The sequence below is a fragment of the Coffea arabica genome, chromosome 6c (assembly GCF_036785885.1).
Source record: "Coffea arabica cultivar ET-39 chromosome 6c, Coffea Arabica ET-39 HiFi, whole genome shotgun sequence".
Taxonomy (NCBI): domain Eukaryota; kingdom Viridiplantae; phylum Streptophyta; class Magnoliopsida; order Gentianales; family Rubiaceae; genus Coffea; species Coffea arabica.
The window spans coordinates 6456588-6479894 of record NC_092320.1 but is presented as its reverse complement, the minus strand read 5'-3'; the positions used below and the strand labels follow the sequence as shown (position 1 = coordinate 6479894).

Genomic DNA, 23307 nt, shown 5'->3' with positions numbered 1-23307 from the left:
GGAATCAATAGGCTGACCTGTTCTATGATTTCTGGGCTTGGTCCCAATTCAAGTTATTGGAAGTTGCAGTTTGTGGCCCAGACTATCGCGTGGGACAATTTGGGTAAACCATTGATTGGCTTCTTCTCCTGGAAGACTTCGACCAATCCCGCCCATCAATCCCTAACAGCAGGAGTTACAAATCTGACGAATAAAATGGATTTGGGCGAAACTATGTATTAAGGACAGGCCACTGTAATGTAATGTTCCAATTTGTGACGGGCGACCTATGCTAAAGCCCAACTTTACGACATTCCGTCATTTCGACACAAGTTTCTGTTTCCAATTCTAGAGCCTGAATTCGCATCGTCTCCCAGCTGATGCTGAAATACTTGGCCAGCACTCATCGTATATATAGCTATCATAGCATTCATTCATTTTAAAGTTGACTTTGTTGCAAAGCTTACAAAAACTAATTTAATCGATCATGTATTTCCACTTCTTGAAGCTCATCATAAAAATTCAGTATCTTACTTGGGCAATCATACTTTCTTTTTAAGCAGACCGATTAAATTATGAGAACATCTTGCTGGTGTTTATGGCACCCAAAATCCTTCATTAACTACTGGTACAGTAATCTCAACTGAAGATGTAACAAGTCGTACGCTCTTTTCCATTTTGATTAATTGACTAATCAAACTTTCTTGTAATTCTATGGCAAATCTCTCGTTTTAGGTTAGTAGAAAGCTCAAGAACCTGAGATGATATCAAATTTACGTTATGGATTTCCAGACAAGTGGTTTTGCCTTGTTCATATATGCACAGACAGAAGAAAACATCGACGCACTGCAAATCAATTCGTCTGGACACTGTAGCGTAATCTTGACACTTGATTGGGGGCGATCGTGGTTGCTGGCTTGGACGGAGCCCCACCAGTCTCGCAAAAGGTGAATTATGTGTCTGGAAATGCCGAGGTAATATTCATAGGATCCTCCTCAAACATGATGATCTTTCTTCAATAGCTAAAAAAAATCTAAATGAAAATCATGATTCTAGCTCAGTGCATCTCCAATTTCCACCACCTGCTGCTGTAATCATGGCTCCAATTGAAAGTTTTCAAGTATCCAAAGGTTTGTGTACAAGTATGCATCTCCATCACACGCGGGTTGAAATTTTGACCGAGTTACTCAATAGTATAGCGTATAAATTCGGCCATACCGATTTGCCATTGATATCAGTTACATTTAAATTAAGTAGGGGTTATTAGCCAACATGTCACTTTTATGCACTGTAAACATGATATTCTGAATTCAGACATAAAAAGGTCAAAATACTCGAACTTGGATCAGGCGTTTTCAAATATCAAACCAAGCTTAAAATTGATTCCATTTGGTTAGATTTCATGGTTGATCATATTATGAGATAACACTTCCTACTAGGGGTGTGAATCGAAATTAAAATCGGTAATTCGAAATTTTGAAATTCAAAATTTTTTGAAATTTTGACATCAAAATTTTCGACCAAATTTGATTTTGATTCCACCAACTTCGAATTCAATTCAAAATTCGGTAAAATCCAATATCATCGAATTCAATAATACAAAAATTATTATTATTATATAAATATTATATTACGTGTGTGTATATATGAAAAACGAATTTGAAATCGAAATAGGAATTTCGAATAACTGAATTCAGGAATATAAAAATTATTATTATAATATAAATGTTATATTACATATATATATATTATAAATATATGTATGAAAAACAAATTTGAAATTGAAATAGGAATTTTGAATTGTTAATTCAAAATCAGAAATTTCGATTTGAAAATTTTCATTACCAAATTTGCATAATTCGAAATTGCAAAACCCGATTTCAATTTCTGAATTATCGAATTCGAAAATTTCAAATTCAATTCAAATTTGATCAGTAAATCGAAATTTTTCGATTTTGCACACTCCTACTTCCTACAAATGAAATTTTAAAGGCATCATTTGATGATCCGAAGATAGAAAGGTTCAACTCAAAGGCCTTTTGAAAAAAAAAAAAAAAAACTGACTGAATAGAGTCTACTCTCAGTAGGTATAGATTTTGATTTGGATGATTGGTTAGTATGGCCACAATAAGTAGAATAATCTAGCCTGTCATTGACTCTGGAGGTTTTAATTACCCATGCCATAGGCAACCATCACGCTTGGTCAGAATTGAAATATGAGAGCGAAGACTTTGGGTGCTTGAGAGCTGAGCCGACGGTGACCGGGTTCACATTTATGACAAATTCTCAAGAGTTTCGGTACCTTAAAAAGACTGTTTGATAAAATAAAACGTCAAAAGAGGAGAAGCTAAAGAGTTTGTAGCAATACGCATTCAATTACTATTATAGAGTATTACCAATTTTGGTTTTGCCCTCTTGAACTCGCGAGTTTAGTTCAAATAAATTGGAGGCAAATATATAGTGTGTTTGGACAGCCAATTATTTGACCAAATATATTTGCTGACATCACCATTACAATTTCCAATACACCTTTTTATCTTTCCAATTACCTTTTTATCTCACATACATCACATCACAAAAAGTGCTACAGTAAAAATATTTCAAATAACTTACCATCCAAACACATAGATAGTTTTTCTTTTTGAAACTAAAATTTCTAATGCGGGACAAGGTTCTTAAATTGCATCGGTTTAACATAAGATTCTTATTTAGTTACGAACAATCAATTAATTTAAGTGGTGTACTAAAAATTTGATAATATAAGGCACTATTTAATTACTTAAATTGATGCTTTAAAGTGCAAATCAGTAACAATCAAAAGTTCGTATTGCACTTACCCCACCCTTCCCAACACCGAAAAAAAAAAACCACTTTATTTGTTTGGATATCTATTTTTTTAAAATAATAGTTCGCTTGTATTTTAAATATATTTTTTAACACATCTTTTTAAATTTTCAATCAATTTTTTATCTCACATACATCATAAAAAAATATTATAATAATTATTTTAAATAATATTTCAACTAATACTCTGTCCAAACAAATCTATTACGGAGTTAAAGTTTACCGCGTAAAGCTTTTACATTTCCTCCCGTTCTATTACACAAGTGTGATGACTGCTGATGCATGCCCCCCGTCCTCCGCAATTAAAACCTTCATATCCCGGATTAGATGACCTTAACAATGAAGATGACAGGGTCGGAGAAGATCATGTTATCGTATATAAGCTCCGACAGAAAGAGTACGTGCTATTTATGCATTTTTATCTTTCATTACCCACCAAAAATAAAATAAAAATAAAATAAAAATTGACTAAAGTGGTGGAATCGAACAACACAGCCCAGAACCAGAACTGAAGAGGCCGGCATTTTGATGATAATTAATCAGACTCGGGACACTGGAGCATGGTGGAGACTGTTCCACTGTTTTAGTTTAGGGTCCATTTTCCACTTGCACAACAACACCTTTTTGTTTTGTGGCTGTTGTTGCAGTTTGTCACTTTGTGAGGCCTGCGAGTTTTTTGATTTTTTTTTTCTTGTTTTATTCATCTTCTAAGTATTGTTCCTTTCATTCTCCCTCGATTTTCGAAATCGGGAATTCTTTTTGTTTTCTTTTTACACTTAGACCATACGTACGAATAATATAAAACAGAAATGTTAGGCTCCCCCTCTGCTTAGATTAGGTTAGAATAGCTTATACAAATATTATCGTTGTGAAAAAAAAAAGATAATAATATTAGACTATTAGTTATTGCAAAATAGCAGCCTTATTTGCTTCTTAATTTTTATGCGTAGCATCTAGCTAAGTGACACACATAGAGGTTAATTAGGGCGTCTATTTTTATCTTGGCCACATTTTAATTTTTAAATAATAGATAAATACACACACACACACACACATATATATATATGTATCCATGATCGTTCAAGCTTAATTCCCAAGCTAAGTTCAATTTCTCATAGCGACAACGAGAGAGATTGTATAAACCACTTAGCTTTGATTCAATGGCCACAAAAAAAAAAAAAAGGATTGATTCCCTCTTTAAACCGTAAGTCAGGGATTTAAACCCTACTTGTCGTGAAACAAATTCAAAATAGATATCGGGATAGCCCTTTGATCTAAGTCAAATTCTTATAATTACTTGTCCCTTATACACAATCTCTTTAGATTCCTCTTCCTATAAATTAAGATAAATTAGGTTATAGAAATCTAATCGTTGCAGTTAAAAAAAAAAAGATAATGAAAGGCCGAACAATCTATATTTAATCTTAGCCATTTCCGAAGATTTCTTCATATATATAATATTATATCAATATGGCATCAGATGGACACAGCAATTATCGATCAGGGTGAAAATGGAACCAAAACACTGCTACAAGACAAATGGAGTACCTATGCACATTTGATCGTGATATATATGGAACTGAAATGACTCGATAATGATACGACCGTCGATGAAGCACATCCTTCGGTACTTTTCAACAAAATTTTCCAACCACTATTATCCAGGTCTCCCTTTTTTCACTCTCTCTGTAGAAAACTTTCATAAAAAAAGGACGTCAACATAGCTGGCTTTTCTAAAATTTTTATTATAAAAAGCGTAAAGAGAATCAGAATTGCACGCACGCATGAAAAGTATCCAATTCCGCGTCTCAACTCTGGTGATTTGGAATTTAATGCTTTAGTAGCCCGAAAAAGTCTAAAAAAGACATAGCATAAATTAAGGATCGTTATAGTAGCAGTAGCAGTAGTAGTAACCCCAAAAAAAAAAAAAAGAAAAAAGGGATACATTTATTGTATTAGTACCAAAGAACGAACTGCTCTTCTGATGCTATCTTCGGTTAATGACGCGCGCATGCGGATCGGTTTCAGACGAGTGCAAGTCGTCACTGGTTGCCAGCCAATATGGCACCATGGGACTAAGGCCCGAATAGTCATTTAAAAAAAAATAGTAGGGATCGATTTTGTATAAAATGCACAATATATAATTTTATATATGCACGGTGTAACTTATTGTCAACGACATGTAATTATAGAACAAAATTCTGTGAATCTCATTTTTTAATATAAAAAATGATGTACAAAATATAATTTAAATTTATATTTTTTTAGGATCAAATTTTGGCCATCAATCTTTCGAAACGTTCCCTCCGGTAATCATTCCTGCCTCTCCTCCGGCGCGATGCGATAAACAGGAGCTTGGAAATTGAAAAAACGTACATAAAGCAGATTTTCTCAACCATATAAAAGAACAGACAGAATGAGCGAGTTTTCCCAGAAGGGTCCTACATATGGTATTAATTCGTGCAGCTCCTGGTACGGATATAGCATGCACAAACATTTCGTAAATATGATGTGTGAATTACATCAAACACACACAAAAAAAATATATATATATATACAACAACAACTTACATCGACTTGTACAACTATAAATTCTTACAAAAGGAGAAGTATCGAAGATTTCTTGTACATTAGTACGTAATTGAGCAGAATAATGTGGATCTAACCAATTGTCAAAAGTGTGGAAAGGTTGAGACTAATTAATATTCACATATACAGTAAGGTGGGACTTTTACTGTTTGTGTTTATGTTTTTGCTAAATCCACGACTTAATTAATGCATCAAATCACATCTAAAAGGTTATGAGTTACTCCCTCCGTCCCGTTTTGTTAGTCTTGATTTTTTTTCACACAGATTAAGAAAGTGTAATTAATTTGGTTGGAAACATAAATTTAGATTAATAATTTTCTAAAATACCCATATGCTAATCAATGCAGTCAATGTATTCAATGTATTGGAAAAACTCAATGTATTCAATGTAGTGGGTTAGTATTTAATAACAATGTATTAATAACAAGATATTTAATAAGGGTATTTTAGACAATTTGAAAGATTACTACATTTCTTAATGGGAAAGTGGACTACAATTTGGGACGGACGAAAAAAGAAAACAAGACTAACAAAGTGGGACGGAGGGAGTACCAATTGGCGTTTGATGCAAATGTGTTGCACATGAAGTCAAGTCAATGGTTCGTTTTCAAAGTCACTTGCATATTAAGTTACTACTCAACAGATAATTAACCAAAACGGATCAATTAAGCGACCACTAATAATACGAGCCATAGCATCAAGACAATGAAAGAGAGCTTCCAGGGGTATTTAAGAGGTGGTTTACAATTTATATCTTACATATCCAAGTCTGGGATCACAATTTCAAACTGGGTTAATGTTAAGAGTAAATTGGATCCATGACATATTAAATTCAATTTTTACATATTTGTCATTCATCAAACGCTAACAATAATATATATATACTATCAGTGTAGTAGGAAAGATCAATCATAATAATGTTAATTATACAAGTATTTAATTTAATTATGAAGGGTGTGAAGTGGAGAATGACGGGGAGAATTTAATTATTCCCTCTCTTTAATTAATTCAAACTTATATCACAATCATCTGAATGATGGCAAACCAAAATGGCTCTTATGTTTTGGTGGAAGAATACTAACATCTTCAATTCATCAATCGTTCCTTTTTTTTTTCTTTTTCCTTATATATATATATATATATATCTGTATGATATATATGTGAATCGTTCTACTTTGACGAGTGATTTTGATTTAGCAACAGGTATTGTGAATTTTTAACTTTTTTCGTAGAACGGAATTAAAGAATTCAAGAACCCGGATTCTAGAACAGGGACAACTAGAAAGTCTTAACTACCATATAGTATCTTCTCAGTCTATATCCACCAATTATACTTAATTAGATTAAACTTGAGTTATTAAAGAGGGGGGAAATGTATAAACTGAGTTGAACAGTGGACTTCCTTTCAACCAGAGAAGTGGTGTGGTGGTTGGGGAGTTTGAGTAATAAAATGTTACCTCTCCATTTCAGATAAAGGCAGAAAGACGTGAAACTTGCACAAGGTTAAAATTTAGAAGCGGAAAAAAGGACTGTAAAAGGTGACAGGGACCATATATCGTGCTTTAATTTTCATCCACGAGAAGACTTCTCAGCAAAATCAGTACACCAAAAGCTACACGGTGATCATCTCGGTGAGATGGAGATATACAACAACTTGCAAGAAGTAGACATTTCTTTAGGCTTGAAAGTTAAAACTACTACTGGTGTTTAAAGATTTATTTGATTCTACCCGTCTACTCTCTATAGGCTTTTCTTATATCGCATGACTTAAGAAACGCATCAGAACCACATCCATAGTTCCAGTTTGTGAAAATAATTGTGTCTTCAGAATTCATATTGGGCTATTTTGTAACATAAAATTCTCTCATTTGTTGTTTCTTTCCAAAATGCCCGCAGCTCTTCTAGTAAGAACGATAAATATGGATCGCCAAGTTTCGATAGTCATTTCAAACCCCGGATTCCATTGATGTGAATCAAATATTGGCATGTACTAATTGCTTGATCTCTAAGGATGAGTGCTTGCAACTTCTATATATGCTACTATATCTTTTAGTTTTCCGTACGTGTATAAATAAAATTGCATACTTCTGATCATCTAAAAGAGAAGAAAACACCATGGGAGGAAAGTCGCAAGTCCGTAAAATGAAAAAGAAAAAAAAAACACCTATTGTATGCTTTTGAGATCTAACTTGAAAAAGCGAGATCGGAAATTTTTTGTTTTGAAAACTAAAAAGGAGTTAACCATCGGCCGTTTGAGCTGTTAGTCATCACCAAAAACTTAGAATTCAAATCTTGTCTTTCATTAACGTGACAGTATTTGTAACTGCTTCTAAAATACAAATGTTTGATCTGATGATGGTGAAGTATAAAGAGTTGTTGCCTCGTGCATAACGTTGTATTTATGTTTCAGTTACACAGATGTAAAACAAAAATTCTGAATTGTAGAAAAGATGATAAAGAGTTATTGATGCGTGATGGTGATAAATTTCTCTTGTAGTCTTTTTTTTTTTTTAACCAAAAGATGACTCATGTAGTCATTTAATTCAACCAAAAAACAGAGACTGTATTAGTTGGCAAACGAAGGGAAGGATAAAGAGCTTCGACATCCGTACATATCTTAAAGACTCGATGAAGTGACAAATTAAGAGATAACCCACAGCTAAAAAAACACAATTAAGTGTTTATCAATGAACAAGTGGAATCAGTTCATATTTTATTGCTTCTTATCATCGATAAAATGAACACCCCACCCAAAAAAAAAAAAAAGAAGGATAAAAATGAGCAAGGTATCCTCATATCTCATAGTAGCAAAATAAATAAATAAATAAATAATCAAAACAAGTGGGAATACCAAACCTAAAACAATCAATGCACTCGGCTGCTAATAAATGAGCAGCTGAATACAAGAAAAGAAAGAAAAGGTCAAAAAATGACGTCACTTAATTGAGAATAAATAAGAAAAGAAATACTACTACTAAAGTAGGATAAATATGCAACATCCGCCCTTCTCTCTCCCTCTCAAAAGTCCCGTAAACTACTCAACCGCCATTTCCTCTCGCTCTCTTCCTTGACCTTGATTCATCTCACAATGCACCAAGGTCAACTGCCAGACTCCGACGCCGTTTCATCCCCACAAATTCATCCGTGTCCCTTAAATCCACTACAACATATTGCACTCGGGGTCCCACCAAAATCACCCATGACATAAGTATAAGTGTATAAGTATAACCGCGCCACCGCCAGGCGCCAGCCCATATAACAAAACGGATTACGTTTTACAGAACCGCACGCTCGCACCAGACACACTTGTTCACGACTCACAAAACTTTGGCATACCTTTGTCTAAGTACTAACCATACACGCTGAGCGTGCGTATATGTATATATATACACTTCCCAAAACAACACAGCAAAATCACAGCTGTTGGTATTTATTGTCGTATTTCTCTATTTATCCACCTGGTATGTCCAAACAAATTATTTATGGATTTAGTTATCGAGTGCTTACGGAGAAAGAATGAATTCAGGGTGTTAATATATATATATATATATATATATATATATATTTTTTTTTTTTCTGAGGACAATTATTATGAAGATGCGCAATCATATGTTATAACTTAGGTATATGAATCGAGTGTTTACTGACTTTTCATTAGGAAAATCTATTTATACTTATTACCTTATACTTATTAGCCACGGCAAGCAAGTGTATAGTTACGCCTCTTAATTACGTACAGCAGATTCGGTGGTTAGCCATGGCAGACACAACTACTGGGAAGCTTTGTAGTTTCACCTGTAGAGTCATTTGTTGTTTTTTAGGTTTCAGTTTCACCACTCCTTAGTACGGAAGCGCACGACGTTCGTATAGTCGTCACTCGTTAGTTAGCTTATAACTGAGCTTAAGCCGTGGCTTTGGGGTTTGTTGATGCTATTGCTAAGTCGTATTGACCCACTACCCCACCTCTTCCTTCGGCCTTCTCCCCGAGCCCCCACCTTCCTGCCCCAGCAATTTTCTCCCCTCTCTTTTTTTGTGTATATAAAGTCTATAAGTCCCCCCCCCCCCCCCCAACCCCGATGCTTTTCTTTCTCTACCCTTCGCTGTTTCTCAGCAAGCAAATACTAACGGCATATTCTTCTTTCTCCCTCTCTCTCCCTCTCTCTCTCGTTCGCATCCATTTACACACACACACACACACACACTCTCTCTCTCACAGAACACACAGTAAACACATTGAATTGCAGTAACCATTCTTCCTGAATCTCTTCCATTTTTATCTCCCCATGTAGTCTCCTCAGATCTCATACCCCCTTTAGGCAAATTCCTAAACCCAAAAAAAAGGGTCTGTATTTGCTTTTGGGTCTTATCTTTTAAGGAAAGAATTTGAGAATGGTGGTCAAGATGATGAGGTGGCGACCATGGCCACCCCTGCAGACGAGAAAATACGAGGTCAGATTGAAAGTACGGAGGCTGGAGGGTTCTCTGGCGGTGATGGGGAACGGCAGCAACAATAATGATTGGGTGCATGCGTCTACTGCAGATAAAGAAGGTGGTGGGGCCGCTCCACCGGGATTCACGGTGGAGATCAGGTGGAAGGGACCCAAGATCGCCCTCAGCACTTTCAGGAGGAGCACTGTTAAGAAGAACTGTACTAGAGAGGAGAGTGTCAAAACCCAGGAAGATGGTGAAAACGGTGGCTTCTTGGTGCTGTGGGACGAGGAGTTTCAGAGTGTTTGTACTCTTTCTGGGTACAAGGACAATGTGTTTCATCCCTGGGAGGTTGCCTTTACTGTCTTCTCCAATGTGAGTTTTCCTTTTTCTTTTTCACTTAAAAATTTTCTTTTTCTTTTTCTCTTTCTCTCTCCGACTTTGTTGACTTGGGATCTTATTACTTTTTATCTTAATTCAACTAATTGATTCAGTATTTTGGCTTTTCTGGGCTTTATTTTCTGGTTAAGGAAATCTTGATGTGGTTGTGGGGTTTCTCATTTGGTTTTGGAACGTTAAAGTTTGTTCCTTTTTTTGGGAGAAATTCTGTCAGCGTTATTGGATACATGGGGTTTATTTGTGGAGAATTAGGGTTTTCATGATTGTTTCTTTCCATTTCTTTCCTTTTTCCGTTTGATGTTCATTCTTGGATATCATTGCTCAGTTTGCATGACTAGTTTGGATTATAGAAGGTTATTGGAATAAAAAAGTTTTCCTCTTTTTTTGTTCTTTTTTTTTTTTGGTTGTTTCATGGAAGCGTATATTTTAGTTCATGCCTTGACTTGGGAAAACAGGTAAAGGAAATAGGAATGAATAATGAAAAGGAAAGAACTGCATGTGCGCTCTAGTTTATTGGTGACTCACCATATCAGTTTTTCCTTTTCTTCCGCTCAGATATTCCATTATTGGTTGTGAATAGATATGGGAATTTCAGTCTGTCTCTGGAGGAAATGTCTACCATTTGCTTCCTTCTGGGTACTGAATTTGCTTTGATTCAAACCATGGGTATAATTCTTTGAGGAAATGCCAACCATATGAGTGTTGATTTTTTGTTTTTTTGGGGTCAGCAGTTAGACCACCAGAATGTTGGGAGATTTTGGAATGTGTTTTAGCGTTTGCATTTCTCCAACCAATTGTTTTCTGTGTGTGTGACATCGAAGAGTTGTTATTTATTCATTTATGGATGCTTTTGCCACTATTGATGTGATACTTGTTGATTCTTGAATGGAAGATAATTATTCTTGTGCAAGTCATTACATAGGTTTTTCGCTTGGCTATATATTTTGTTTGCCATCTGTTAAATGACTTTGGCGGCTAGTGTTATATGATTGGCTTTTATGTTTTTATATGCTTTTTTTGATGATAATGCAAGAGGCTTGGCATGTCTTGTGGTGGTCTTTTAGATGTATATATTTAGACATCTCTAATGAGATTGGTTGTTTTGCTACCCCGCGTAAGATTCAGAAAAAGTCATTTTGGATTTCGGGATGCCAATGTTAGATATAAGTTATTAAATTGTATTGTCGCTACTCGATGTTTTAGTTACTTCATCCGACGAAGTCAGAATGCCATTATTTTATCTTACTGGATATCTTCTCTCATGCAATTATGTTAAGCGGAGACGTTTTATTCTGTAAGGACGTCAGCACGTCATTTTTGCAAAAGAAATTATTTTTTTCATGCATCATGTATGTGCACTCACTGGCAGTGGCATAGGAGAAAGTTTTTATGTTTTTCCGATAAGTAAGATTCTCATATGATGCTTTATTGTTACCATTTTCTGTTACTTTCTCCTGTTCCAGGGTTTAAATCAAGGGGCAAAGAACAGGGGATCTCTTGTTGGTACAGCAGTCTTGAACCTTGCTGAATTTGCTAGCGTGACTGAAAAGGAAGTTGAAACCGATATTCCTTTGGTACTTTCTGGCTGTACATCTGAACCTCGGCTCTCACTTCGTGTATGTATCATCTGTTGTGCAGCTTTTACCAGCTGCCAAATTGAATATTTATCTTTATGCTGGTTCGATTTACATTTGTTATTGATATCCGATTTTATCTCTTATCTGATGCAGATATTGTTTAGCTTATTGGAGCTGAGAGGTGCACAGGATTCAGTAGAGTCAGCACAGAGGACAAGTTTTCCTGTTCAATCTCCACTACAGTCTGGAGATAGTCCCTTACCAGAGAAAGATGAGCTTTCTGCTCTTAAAGCTGGTCTCAGAAAGGTCAAAATTTTCACAGAGTACGTGTCCACCCGGAGAGCTAAAAAGGCTTGCCGTGAGGAAGAAGGAAGTGAAGGCAGGTGCTCGGCCAAGAGTGAGGATGGCGATTATGCTTACCCATTTGACACAGATTCACTGGAAGAATTTGATGAAAGAGAATCAGATGATGGCAAGGAAAACGCTACTGTTAGGAAGTCATTTAGTTATGGAACATTAGCTTATGCTAACTTTGCAGGTGGGTCGTTTTACTCCAATTCTAGGAGCAACAGTGTTGATGAGGATTGGGTTTACTATAGCAACCGCAAATCTGATGTTGGCTGTCCACCTGTTGATAATCCAATTACTTCTGTTTCTGAGGCATCTGTCTTGCAGAATACGAAACGTAGTATATTACCTTGGAAAAAGAGGAAGCTGAGCTTCAGATCTCCTAAAACCAAAGGCGAGCCATTGCTGAAGAAGGGAAATGGAGAAGAAGGCGGAGATGATATCGACTTTGATCGCCGGCAGCTCAGCTCAGACGAATCTTTCTCTTTCTGGGTAAGAAAGCTATGATTAAATAGTTTGTTGTGGAAAGTATATTTTTCATTTTTCTTCCTAGAGCTTTGAATCCACAGATACTTGTCCTGCCTTCTGTATGCAGTGTGTCAGGCTCCATTAATATTTTGGCATTTTAATGATTGCTTGAACGTTTTATAAAGTTAGAACCTTTCTTGACTGTCCTTGATGAAGTTTTTGGCGTACATTTCCATTACAAATATAGTTTTTTAGTTGACACGCTCTGATTTTCAAATCATGTTCATTTTGAGGACAATGGCACAAGTCCATCAAGTTTAGTATTTCTTTTGTGGTGAGAATTCACCATTCAATCGCTTCATTATAGCTCCTTCCATATTCATCCTCCTTTTGTATTTTAATGAGTTTTTCATTTTCAAATTTTAAGTCATGTTTATGCCAATTTTGGCAGTGGCGGAAGACAGATGAAGACTCAAGTGCACATCGCTCATCTGTATCTGAGTTTGGAGATGACAATTTTGCTGTTGGTAATTGGGAACAGAAAGGAATTATGAGCCGAGATGGACATCTGAAGCTCCATACCCAGGTGTTCTTTGCTTCTATTGACCAGCGAAGTGAGCGGGCAGCTGGAGAGAGTGCATGCACTGCCCTTGTTGCTGTAATTGCTGATTGGTTGCAAAATAATCATGATCATATGCCGATTAAATCACAGTTTGATAGTTTAATCAGGGAAGGATCTCTAGAATGGAGGAACCTTTGTGACAATGAGATTTACAGAGAGCGATTTCCTGACAAGCACTTTGATCTTGAGACTATCCTCCATGCAAAAATTGGTTCTCTTTCTGTAATTCCTGGAAAGTCATTTATTGGATTTTTTCATCCAGATGGGATGGATGAGGGAAGATTTGATTTTCTTCATGGTGCCATGTCATTTGACAATATCTGGGATGAAATCAGCCGTGTTGCTTTAGAATGTCCAGGTGACAGTGAACCTCAGGTCTACATTGTCAGTTGGAATGATCATTTCTTTGTGCTTAAGGTTGAAGCTGAAGCTTACTACATCATCGACACCCTAGGAGAGAGACTCTATGAAGGATGTAACCAGGCTTACATACTGAAGTTTGACAGGAACACAACCATCTACAAGTTGCCAAATACCGCTCAATCATCCCAAGAAAAAACTGTTGGTGATCTGCCAGTTGTTGCAGCAGCAGAACCAAAGAATGCAGATTCTCAGCAGGTAAGCTCAAAAGAAGGTTCGACAGAAGATTCTGAACCAATGAAGAGTGAAGAGGAGGAAGAACTGGTCATATGTCGAGGCAAAGAGTCGTGCAAGGAGTACATAAAGAGCTTCTTGGCTGCTATTCCTATTAGGGAACTGCAGGCAGATATCAAGAAAGGTTTGATAAAATCAACGCCCCTACATCATCGATTACAGATTGAATTTCACTTCACTGACCTACAGTTACCAGCCCCTGTAAGTCCACCAGTAGAAGAAGTCGCTTCAATTGTGCAACAAGTAATTGAAGTTGCCTAAAAGACGTTTGCTGCATAGTGACTTCAATGTAAATGCATAGACAAGCATGTTAGTCCTAACTTTGCCTTTTTCTTTTCCCTTAGTCTTGAGGTGAATGGGTTAAAAGAGTGCCCATTTGATCTTTTTTTTGGGTTGCGCTTGTAACTGAGTATAGTATGTTGCGATGCTGTTTTCCAGCTGATGCGTCCGTGTCGTTCTGGTCTCTCTGTAGTCTGTCTTTAATCTTACCTAGTTACCTTCTCTCAAACGGATACTTTTGTAAATGACTTTGTTTAATTTCGACTTTGTTTAATTTCTGCAAGTGTTCTATAATGTTGCCAACTTATTATTGTCTTATTTCCTTCTTCTCCATGGTTATTTTATTGGGATCATTAATAATAGGATTAGATGCCGAGACCCCGCAATCAATGGGTAGGCGTACTTCCTAATCTTAGCTGAGCTGGTGGCGGTGTCATCCGATTTTTCATTTGTTTTTGACTCGAGGATTATTTTCTGGCTGGATCGTGGGGGCAGCGAATGTAGATGGCCCAGAAGAAGAAGAAGAATCCGACCGCCGGATTGCATGTTCGTGTGATGGTGACATTTTTTTTCGCTAATTTTGGTCTTCTCTGGGCTCAGCAACCAAGCAACCAGTCTGCCCAAGAAAAGATGTTTGGCCAAACTATCGTGGCTGTTTACAGCAATCTTGTTTCAGAGCCACTAACTTGGGTCCAAATGAGGTTATCTCTCGGCATGCATGCAATGGATACTCGATACTATTCCACACCCACCGGTCTGAACTAACACCGCTTGCTTAGCATATTCTTCTGTAGGTCCAGATCAAAAACAGTAAACTATGTGGTGGTTGTTGACACGAAATTGTCTGATATGATTAGCAGCACTTGATATAGTCGCAAATCGTTACCAGAACATACTAAACTTCGGCACAGAGTATGTCGACTGATTCAAGCATAATACAGAATACGAATAGGGGTGTTCTAATTGCAGATATTAAATCTAGCCTCATAAAAAGCTGAATCACGAGCCAAAGTCACTATCCTACTATAATTGGCATTTCGTGACGAGTAAAGAGAAGAAAGAAGAACCAAATAGTTCTGACGAATTATGGAGGTTCTTCAACTTTTTGAGACCAATTGGAGGATGCTTCGAAAGCATTCTCCCTTTTTTTTTTTTAGCAAAAAGTGAGCCGAGATCAATCAATCGAGATCTTTGATGATTTGATGCAGTAAGCTTTCAAGCTTTGCTTCCAAAGCCCCTACTTTCTGGTGCAACCCTTTTTGACCGAGTGCTTTAGGTGCGCTACTAAATGATACTCATCATTAGACCTGGCAATTATGTCCAAAATCCAACAACACACCCAATTCATCCACTAATTTGAGAGGTTGGTTTGAGTAATTTGGGTATTGGGTCAATTTTGGATTGGATAATAAAAACTCAAATATATTTTGGGCGGTTTGGATATTTGTGTTGGGCGGCACTCATTACCCAACTTAAATTTAAAAAATAAATAAAGAAATTAAATTCAAGAAATACGACTCTTGTTTCCGACGACTTCAACGATAACTTTTGTTCTTTTGCTTGAATAAATCATCACCACCTCCTCCTTTGCCACCTCTACTCTTGAGCAAATTCACATCTTTCCTTCAATTTATATTTAACCACGCTTGGTGTTTGATATATTGCTCCAGTGGGCCATTGTTTTTCAAAGTCTCTTATCGATGATATAGCTAGTTTAAGATTTCAGAAAATCATGCCACTAACAAATATTGTTTTAGAAAATCATGGAAAATATCGGCCACCACCGCCAAAAAGCATATCAGAAATGCAATTGTAATATAGAAACCTATCCAGATCAGCGGTTGAGCATATTGTGCTAGATCTTGTAAACTCCGTTGGCATGCTTCATATTGTTTTTGGACAACTTCACAAATTGTGCTTTCATTAAAACTTTTCAAACGAATTGAATAGTAATATTTGAACTAATTGATTGAGAATTGTATCCCTCTCATCAAAATTTCAGTTTAATTTAGGCGTGATTGTGGAAGTATGTTGGTGTGTATTTTAGCGTATAAAAATAATGTATTTCTAAAGAATTTAAAAAGTGAGTGTGTGTTTGTATATGTGAAAGTATTTTAGTGTGTGAAAATGTGTGTGAATTTTTTTTCTATATAAAAATGTATTTGAGATAATTTATGTATCAAAATCTATTGATTAATATATTGGGTCATATTTAGGTCATGGGTTTGAGATGACCCAACCTAAAATTAGCGCAATCTAAAATTGAACGGGTTAAGTATAACCCATTTAACTGAAAATTCAATATTAACCCGCCTAAAACACGTTCAACCCACACAATTGTCAGGTATACTCATCGTCATCTCATCGTTTCTCCAAAGAATTTTATTACGAGGATATGGATCTCCATGCGATCGATTAAAATTCTGTCACCACTCGACACTTGTTCGCAGAGAATTACACTTGTGTGCAGCACATGGGCCTGGAGGGTAGTGCTTCAGAACTGTCCCTTGACCGGAAGAGGAGTCAAGGGACAGGGTACCGAAAACTTGTAGTATGTTGTTTTACTGCTTGCTTAGAACCCTAGGCCCTATAGTAGGGATGAGTTGCACTTGCATTCCCAAACTTGTCTATGCTTTGGATCAGGCCAATCTTGTTACTGGCTGGGTCATGCGTCTCTCAATCTTCGCATGCCCAAAATTAAACTGACTGCTATTTTGTTTCTTGAATCATTGTCCAGTTAGTTATGCCGGTGATGCATATCTCATAATGTAACAGATAATGTAAATTAACTCTGGGGCAAATGCAAATTTGAATTTGTTCACTCATAGAATTAAATTAGTATAAAAAATTACAATTAAAACAAAGTTATATGAATTTATGTTAAAAATTAAATTATAACAATGACGTCAATTAACAGAAACACAACTGTTTTAAGTGTTACCCCGTTTGCCGTAAAAAGCCGAAAAGGAACGTAAAGTGATAAATCAATAACTAGCAACTTTTTTCGCTCTTTGACCTGAATAAAGGAAAAGTGAAGTTGAATGGTGAGTAATCTTTTTTCTACCTTTGAACATTTGTCGCCAGCATGCATACTTTACAATGCTACCTAAATAGGTTTGTTTTCTTGAAGTTCGTTAGCACATCGTTATTGCCTTCCTCTTTTTTATTTATTTCTTTATTTATTTATTTTTTTGGGGCGAGAAGAGTGAGGAGTGCTGGCTGTGATTGCATTCCAGCCTACTCTATCTCAAATCCGAGTGCCCAGCTGAAAAAGTCTGAAGAAAGTTTTGATTAAACCATGCAAAAATGATTTGCTCGGTCATGCAAGAAAGGACCATGAATATAGGGCGGCTTCCATAACCGGTTGACAAAGCAAAGAGCTTTCTTTGCCTTTGAATCTGATCCTAAAGATAATTTAGTAGTTGTGAAGCCAATGGTTTCAGTTTCATTAACATCAGGCAGATTTGAAATGGTCAGTAGTATATATCTCTTGAGTCCAACATTTTACCCGCAACAATAATAGAAGAAGTAATGATCAAGTACCTCGCATGGATATGGATCATGAAGAACACAATAATGATGCTACTCAAGTTAATATCGTATTTTACAACATCACTCAAAGAGTCGCATGCTTGAAGAAAGAAAAACATTTTCACTTATTTAAAGCCGGCCGCAAATGGGGCACTTCACTAATCCATTCTCATTGCACTCTGAGCATCTGATCGCCGGTCCATCATCTGGAGCGATGATCTTGCGGCTTCCATTGCAGTTGAAACACAGTACGAATTTTACTCCTGCGCAACCAGTGCAAGCAGAATTGTTTGGAGTCAGAGGTATCCCTTGCAGGAGCTTCCTCAGCATTCCCCTTTCATGCAATCCTATCACTTCATCTGCCCCTCCGATATATCTACCTCGGATGAACAGCCTGGGAGGGACTACCCTTTGTCCCATAACCCTCCAAAGCTCTTCTCTGTATTCCAAGTGCATCGCGACATCTCTCTCGTGGTATTCAACTCGAAAGCTCTCCAAAAGGAACCGGATGCTTGTGCAGTCTTCAAAGGTTTTCCTGATTCCTCTCATGCTTGTTGTGTAGAGAACAATTGATTCGCTTCCACCAGGAGGGCATCTTTCTTCAAATCCCTGCAATGATGAAAGAAGTTCAGACAGATCATTTGCATCAATCATTTTGCTTTCTTCCATATCTCTCAGCTTAAAGCAAGCTACTAGTGTGGAGTCAGACGGGCTCTGATGAACATTTTTTTGGTTCAGCTGCCCTACAGCTGACCCCCCACTTTGACAGTCGGTCTCACATTTCTCATCAATGGCTGATTCTGCCATTAATTGTAATTCCTCCTTGTTATCGAGAGCAGAGCCTGCGTCCTCCTCAGACTTTAAGGGGGGTCTAAAATCTTCTGCTTTCTCATCATCACATTTGCCAGGAACCAGTGCGTCATCTTCAACATCCTTTATGATCTCTGATTGATCTATTCTACCGCCCGTGACTAGCTCTGATTGAATATTATCCTTCTCGCATTCTTTTGGAGGTGATGAAGTTTGGAAGTATTGGTTTGACAGACTGGTAGTCCTAAACAAGAAGCCTTGTTTCAAAGAGTGGATGGTTGATATGGAATTCAGTTTCTTTACAATTCTTCCTTTCATGCTTTTCATTCCTTCAAGTCTCTCTCTCTCTCTGGTTTCTACATTTGCTTGCACCCCATTCAAACTATTCACGAAGAGTTGAGGAAGGCCTGTGGAGATATGCTCAACATTGATGGTTGATTTTTCTACGTCTTTGATTTCCAGTGATTGGAAAGTGGCATCTCGAAGGCTGTTGTTCTTCACCTTTTTGAATCTCAATCATGACTTGATTCTTAGGGCGGCAATTTGGTGAGCAAAATAGACAGGTACATCCCCCCACATCGAGGGTTTCTTAGGTCGTTGCGCATCATCGACGGTCCACATTCGTCAAAAGAATATGGACCTACATCGTTGATAGTACATGAAATGGCTATATGATAGTAATGGTGCATGGGCGTTGTTGGCCACCAGAGTTGTTTTCCAGGGAGACAAGGTGTGCCACCATTCATCATCCACCCACAAGGGAGCAAAAGCCATTTCCTTTTTCCAATCAGTTGGTCTTTCTGGATATAAAGCAACTATAGTGGTTGAGCCTTTTCTATACCAGCCATGAGTATTGTCTCCGTCTGTCAACGCCAATAAAGCAAATCAACAAACCCTGGTTTCTTGGCCACCATATTCATTTGGCGAGGTACAACTCTAGCTCTAATCAAACCAACTTGGAACATTGGCCTGTTTGGAACCTCAGCTCAAGTTTGTATGATACTAGTTTTTTAACAACTTTTGCTACAAAAACCCCAAAAAACTTATCAAAATTTGTAACTTACATACTTCAAAATATCTAATACACAAAAAATTTCCCTCCAACTTTTCTTCTTTTTCCTCCCTCACCCAACCCACCACGTCCTCCGTCGCCAGCCACCACCTTCACCACTTTTCTCTTTTTTTTCTCTCTCCCTCTCTCTCACTCTCTCTCCTCCTCTCCTCTCCTCCCCTCCTCTCTTCCCCTCTCCCTTCCCCGCCACCCTCCCCCTCTCACTAGCTGCGATCTGGTTGCACGACCAGATTGCAAAGGGGAAGGGCGAGGAGGGCTGCGATCTGGTCGCGCGACCAGATCACAGCTAAGGGTGGCGGGCGAGGGGAGGAGAGGGGGAGAGAAAAAGCTAAAAAAAAAAAAATCTATGGCTTCCATTACTCTGGCATCAGAGTGCAAGGGGGAGGGGAGAGGAGAGGGAGAAGAGGGGAAGAGAAAAGAAAAAAAAATTTCCATGGTTGCTGGGCGACCAGATCGCAACTAGGGGGAGGGGGAGGGTGGCGGGAAAGAAGGAGGAGAGTGGGGAGAGAAAAAGCAAAAGAAAAATCATGGCTGCTGAGAGCGACGAGGATAGAGGAGGAAAGTGAGAGGGAGAAGAGGGGGAGAGAAAAGGGAAAAAAAATTTTCCCATGGCTGTTGGCTTTTGCCAGTCCGAGGCAGAGGTGCCGGGGGAGGGGGAAGGGAAAAGCAGAAGAGAGGAAAGAAAAAAAAAAGTTTTTCATCTTAAAAATTTTTCTTACAACTTCTACAGTAATTTACAGTAAAGTTTTAGACAAATACCCAAAAAGCTCACCTTCCAAACGGGGACAACATAGAGGAGCTCCAAAGGCACCGATAAATGCTAAGATCAACAGAATATGCTGCCCAAGCACGAAATCATTCTCATTATACCTAATTGTTTGCTTCTGTGATTGTCAAATTAAGTTGTTCATCATCTATGTCACCTTAGATGTTCTATGGATACAAGTTCTTTAATTTTCCAAACTCTTATTTTCTTTTTTTATTCTGGACCGCACAAGTTATTTCTTTCAATTTCTCTTTTTTTACCCGTTCTCGGCATTGGCATGCACTCCGAGAATTTCATTTTAAAACTGCTTATGATTTTGAAATACAATTTGAGGTGGGAAGGGTGTGAAAAGAAATGAGAAGATTTAAAAATTTTTTTTTTAAAAAATCCATCCCATTCCACCATCATCCTTATCGTATCTTAAACTATATAAAGCGGTGAAGCTCGACCTACAGTGGAGTTGATTGTCTATTATTGCTGCTGTCCTTATTTTGCATTTTGTCGTCTTATTCCAATTATGCCCTTTAGTGCTGATTTCTTTGTAATTTCGTTGTCAATGTTGTACTTTGTGGTCTTTAGCCTATCATCTCTCTTTGTTATTTCTTTGCTTTTGTTTGTTGCAGCTCTGCAGCTGCTAACTTCAATTCTTTGATAGACACGAATTTTTTGGGCTATACAAATCTATATATAGTTTTGCATCCTATTTATGTGCCTTTTATTTATATATATATATATTGATTTTCTGCAAAGTATAGATATCGACAAAAGTATTCATTTTTTGGAAAATTTATATATGCGAGAAAGTTTTGTGTATCTAATAAATATAAATCAATTGTGCCGCTTTGTGTTAGCTTAAATTCATACTAGAATTTTGTCCGTGCCTTAGCACGGAATTTTTTATTTATTGCGAATTTATACAAATATGAATAATTTAAATACAAAAATTAACAACAATCCTACATGTCCATTCATATTAACTTTAAAAAATTAATATATTCTAAATGTTTAATTATTTACTAATTTTTAAAAATTTGTCTATATACTTTCACTATAATATGATAGTATACATCAAATAATATATCCCATATCAAAAACTTGGTAGATATTCTTTTTTTTATAAATATTCTTTTACATGATTTAAATTTTTATAATGACCATAAATTTAGAACTATATATTCACATCTAATTAAGTGGAAAAGATCGAACAATCCGTTTTTTTATCAATAAATATTTAGTTTCCAACAATATTGGTAATTTTGTTGGTGTAACAATTAATTCTCTTTTTTACACTAGGTTAATTCAAAATTAAGGAAAGAGATGATAAACAATTTGAATACTAATCAATGATATGATGATGAAACGAACTAATTGATGGAATATGTAAGATTTTAATAATTATAATTTGAAAAAAGGCTTTACTATTGTTCTATTTAATAATTTGATAGAAAGCATATATCATTAAGATAAGATTAGTTATTTTTTAAAAGTTATTTTAGATATCATTAAGATAGAATTAGTTATTTTTTAAATTTATTTTAAAATTAGGGATAATTTTCAAACATATAATATAATATTCAATATGGATAAAACCCAAATGACCCATAACCTGTTAATTCTCTTTAATTAGACATGCTACATAGGAGTAAGAAACATTCTAATTAAAATAGCTACTTGATAGATGACCAATTGCTTTTAGAAATATAAGATAATTTCCCTCTATTTCAAAAATGTTACTTCGATAATATTTCTTAATTACTGAATTATTAACTTAAAGCTTTTGCATTTTAAGATTGAGTAGCATAACATGGATACGGTGAATACAAAGTGATGATTAATTAGATCCTTGTCTATAAATGAATAAAAATAGATGCATGTCTATAAAAGGGATAATTAATTAGATGCTTGTTTTTAAAAAATATAGGATAATTGCCCTCTATTTCAAAATGTTACTTCGATAATATTTCTTAATTAATGAATTATTAACGTAAAGCTTTTGCATTTTAAGATTGAGTAACATAACATAGATATGGTGAATGCAAAGTGATGATTAATTAGATGCTTGTCTATAAATGAAAAAAAATTCACTGTGCAACTAATAAATATAGACAAGTTCTGCTAGTTCCTATTACCTGATAACTAACTTTCAATTCCCTGATGCAAACACAAATTTTTTGAGCTATACAAATCTATATATTCTTACATCCTATTTGTGTGCTCTTTTATATATATTGGTTTTCTGCAAAATTTATATATCGACAAAAATATTAATTTTCTAGAAAATATATATATTGATGAAAATTCTGTGTGTATCTAATAAATATAAATCAATTGTACCGCTTTGCATTAACTTACATTAATGCAGCCAATTATTGTAAAAATATAAAGTAATTTCTCTTTATTTCAAGAATGTTACTTCAATAATATTTATTAATCACTAAATTATTAACTTAAAGCTTTTGCATTTTAAGATTGAGTATCATAACATAGATATGGTGAGTACAAAGTGATCATTAATTAGATGTTTGTTTATAAATGAATAAGAATTCACTGTGTAGCTAATAAATATAAACAAGTTTAGCCAATTTCTATTAGCTCATGACTATCTGGTTTGAGAACAAAACAGAAGAGTTTGCCTCCATTTCAAAAATCTTTATTGATTGAATAATGTTTCTTAATAATCGAATTACTAATATAAGACTTTTTCATTTTAGAATTAAACAATATGACATAAGTGTTGTTGATATGAAGCGATCATAATTTAAACGCTTCCTTATAAATGAATCGATGTGATATTAGTTGACTTAAAAAAGAGCTGTTTGATCTATAAAGTAGTGTTTTATTAGTGTATAACATTGAATTATTAAACATTATTAATTTATCTTATCAATGAACAAGCAATCCGATATACCACTCCTCTATCCATTATTCTAACTCCATTATC

At 36.0% G+C, this 23307-nt stretch overlaps 2 protein-coding genes across 2 annotated transcripts; one reads left to right on the top strand and one right to left on the bottom strand.

Moving 5' to 3' along the window:
• The first annotated feature begins 9476 nt into the window (after positions 1 to 9476).
• On the top strand, positions 9477 to 14461 carry LOC113692743 (uncharacterized). The gene is made up of 4 exons (XM_027211267.2): positions 9477 to 10215; positions 11703 to 11855; positions 11970 to 12656; positions 13084 to 14461. Exons 1-4 carry the CDS (start codon positions 9802 to 9804, stop codon positions 14167 to 14169), a joined length of 2340 nt encoding a protein of 779 aa, XP_027067068.1. The 5' UTR covers positions 9477 to 9801; the 3' UTR covers positions 14170 to 14461.
• Positions 14462 to 17847: 3386 nt separating this feature from the next.
• LOC140008190 (uncharacterized) lies at positions 17848 to 18855 on the bottom strand. Its single transcript, XM_072051750.1, has one exon. It carries the CDS (start codon positions 18853 to 18855, stop codon positions 17848 to 17850), a length of 1008 nt encoding a protein of 335 aa, XP_071907851.1.
• Between the last annotated feature and the right edge of the window lie 4452 nt (positions 18856 to 23307).